This window comes from Canis lupus, chromosome 8 (assembly GCF_011100685.1).
Source record: "Canis lupus familiaris isolate Mischka breed German Shepherd chromosome 8, alternate assembly UU_Cfam_GSD_1.0, whole genome shotgun sequence".
NCBI lineage: Eukaryota > Metazoa > Chordata > Mammalia > Carnivora > Canidae > Canis > Canis lupus.
The window spans coordinates 47,466,691-47,468,774 of record NC_049229.1 but is presented as its reverse complement, the minus strand read 5'-3'; the positions used below and the strand labels follow the sequence as shown (position 1 = coordinate 47,468,774).

Here is a 2,084-nt window from a genome sequence, read left to right as displayed (position 1 = left end):
CAGACACGATTTTCTATTAGTAAGTGATCTTTGGAACATTTTTCTTCTCACCAATGATAATCAGATACTCCTTATCAGCTGTAGAGACAGGATGATAGGAAGAGTGCCTACTCTTAACAGAAGCACATTTCTCATAGGTTTTTTTTTTTTTTAACTTTCTGGGAAAAATTCAAAAGTATCTATTATTGCCATTTTTCCAGACTCAGACATGGTCCTTTCTGGTGATAACAGCAGTACTACAGTAACTACTCTAGGTTTGCTAGTTAGAGATAAAGATGCTCCTGTCCTGTTCCCCAAAACTCCTAGCCTCAGTTTTATCTGCATCCAAAGGGTAAATCAGTGCCCTCTCTTAAAGGGAAAGCCTTAACTATTACTCTCCTCTTTAAGAAAACAAATTTTGTCCAAAACAAGGAGTCAAAGAACTGACTGGGCTGTCTTGTTTATTTAAAGGGAAAACAACTGAAGGTCTGAATCATGTGATATTTAACTTTCAAAAAAACAAAATCCTTTTAACATGCTACTGTATATTCCATAAACAAAGCAAAATGACCAAGTAGAGGTGGATATGACAAGATAGTACCTCAGCCCGGGCCAAGTAGGGATTCAAGTAATTTATTTTTTTTGCAGCCCAGTGGCAGAGAGTCTCTTACTCAGGTTGCTAAAGGGAAAATGCCACAATAGAATTGACATCACTCCCTTCTCCAAAGCAACAAGGCATCTTGAAAGCTCAACTTCTTGGTGAAGTTTTATGGTTGGTGGCAGGATTTAGTTCATCCTGGTGAAAAGCCAGCTGAGTCTGGGATGCAAATTCTTCAAATGAAAATCCCTTCTCAACAGTCACACTGAAGAAATTTCAGCCAACACGTAATCAAATTCCCTTTTGGGAGAAGTCCATCCCAAAATTTTGTAGTGGGAAGAGAGGTAGGTACAGTTACCCAGCCCACATTCACTGCTTTCTTCCTTGTCTGGATCAGATGTAGTTTGAAGAGAAGCTCTCCTACATTCATCTTCTGTGTCAGAGAAGATGAACAGAGGCAAAAGTGGGGTCCTGTCCTTCACAGATTCATTTTGGTTCTGGCAGATTACGAGCCATAAGCGTCTTGTTCCCACTATGTGCACTCCAGGATCAGATAGAGCTGCTCTTCCAGGTGGTGGTACCCATGCTCATGTCCGTCTTTCAGTTAATTCTCCTTGGTTTAGTAACTGTAAAAGATTAAAACCAAGTCTGCAGTAGGCTGCCACTGAATAACAGGAAAAATAATTCATACAAAGGAAAAGGTTTATGAGCGGGAATGGGGAAGGCACAGCAGGGGTGAGTCAAGTAGATCTAATTCCAAAGCAGAAGACACGTAAACAGATGTATCTCTTTCATATCCTGGCCTTGGGACAACATTCTGGCCACTTCATAATGCTGGCATTTTCACTATGGCAATAAAATATCCTGAGTCCATAAGCCAAATTATTGTCTTGTCAGGTACTCACCAGCCAATGACGGAGGCATCTAGAACTTACAGATACATCAGAAATGGTGGAAGCAAAAACCTTACGTCAGTCAGTGTTAGTCCAAATACAGGTAGGATGCTCAAGTAGAAGAGTGGGCAGCTATTTCCAGTGAGTTCTGCATGAGGGCTAGAAGCCACTTATAGGGAATCCAGGGATTCCCAGGGCTTAAAAGGATGCCTTTCCTATGATGAGGGGAGATAAGCTTGAGACTCCGAGAGGGTAGCAGCTGAAAAAGTGGACTTTCTACTCCACACTCAACTTCTGTTGAAAGGCAGTTCTATAATAACTGATGAACTCGGGTTCCATTTTATTATGAGAATGAGATGGGAATAACAGTGAAGTTCAGGATTAAAAAAAATGGCTTAGTAAAATATAACCAGATAAAGTCTTAGGCTGAAAATAGATTTATGTGGTGATCTCAATTTGGATGAAGGTAATTTATATGGAATTTAATAATATGGAATATAAAGAAATTTAAAGAAACCATAAATTTCAACTGATGCTGTGGTGGGGATGCAAGAATGGTGTCTTTTTAATATAGATCAAGATTCAGATGTTTGCATTCAAATTTAGCAATGGCA

General features: G+C 39.6%; 1 protein-coding gene across 4 annotated transcripts in view; it reads right to left on the bottom strand.

Moving 5' to 3' along the window:
• Nucleotides 1-414: 414 nt before the first annotated feature.
• Nucleotides 415-2,084, bottom strand: part of ZNF410 (zinc finger protein 410) — a 40,931-nt gene continuing 39,261 nt past the window's right edge. For all 4 annotated transcript variants that reach the window (XM_038545237.1, XM_038545239.1, XM_038545240.1 and 1 more), the window contains one exon: nucleotides 415-1,203. In XM_038545237.1, coding sequence (XP_038401165.1) covers nucleotides 1,165-1,203 — 39 coding nt within the window. In that variant the 3' untranslated portion in view covers nucleotides 415-1,164. The remainder of the gene's footprint in view (nucleotides 1,204-2,084) is intronic.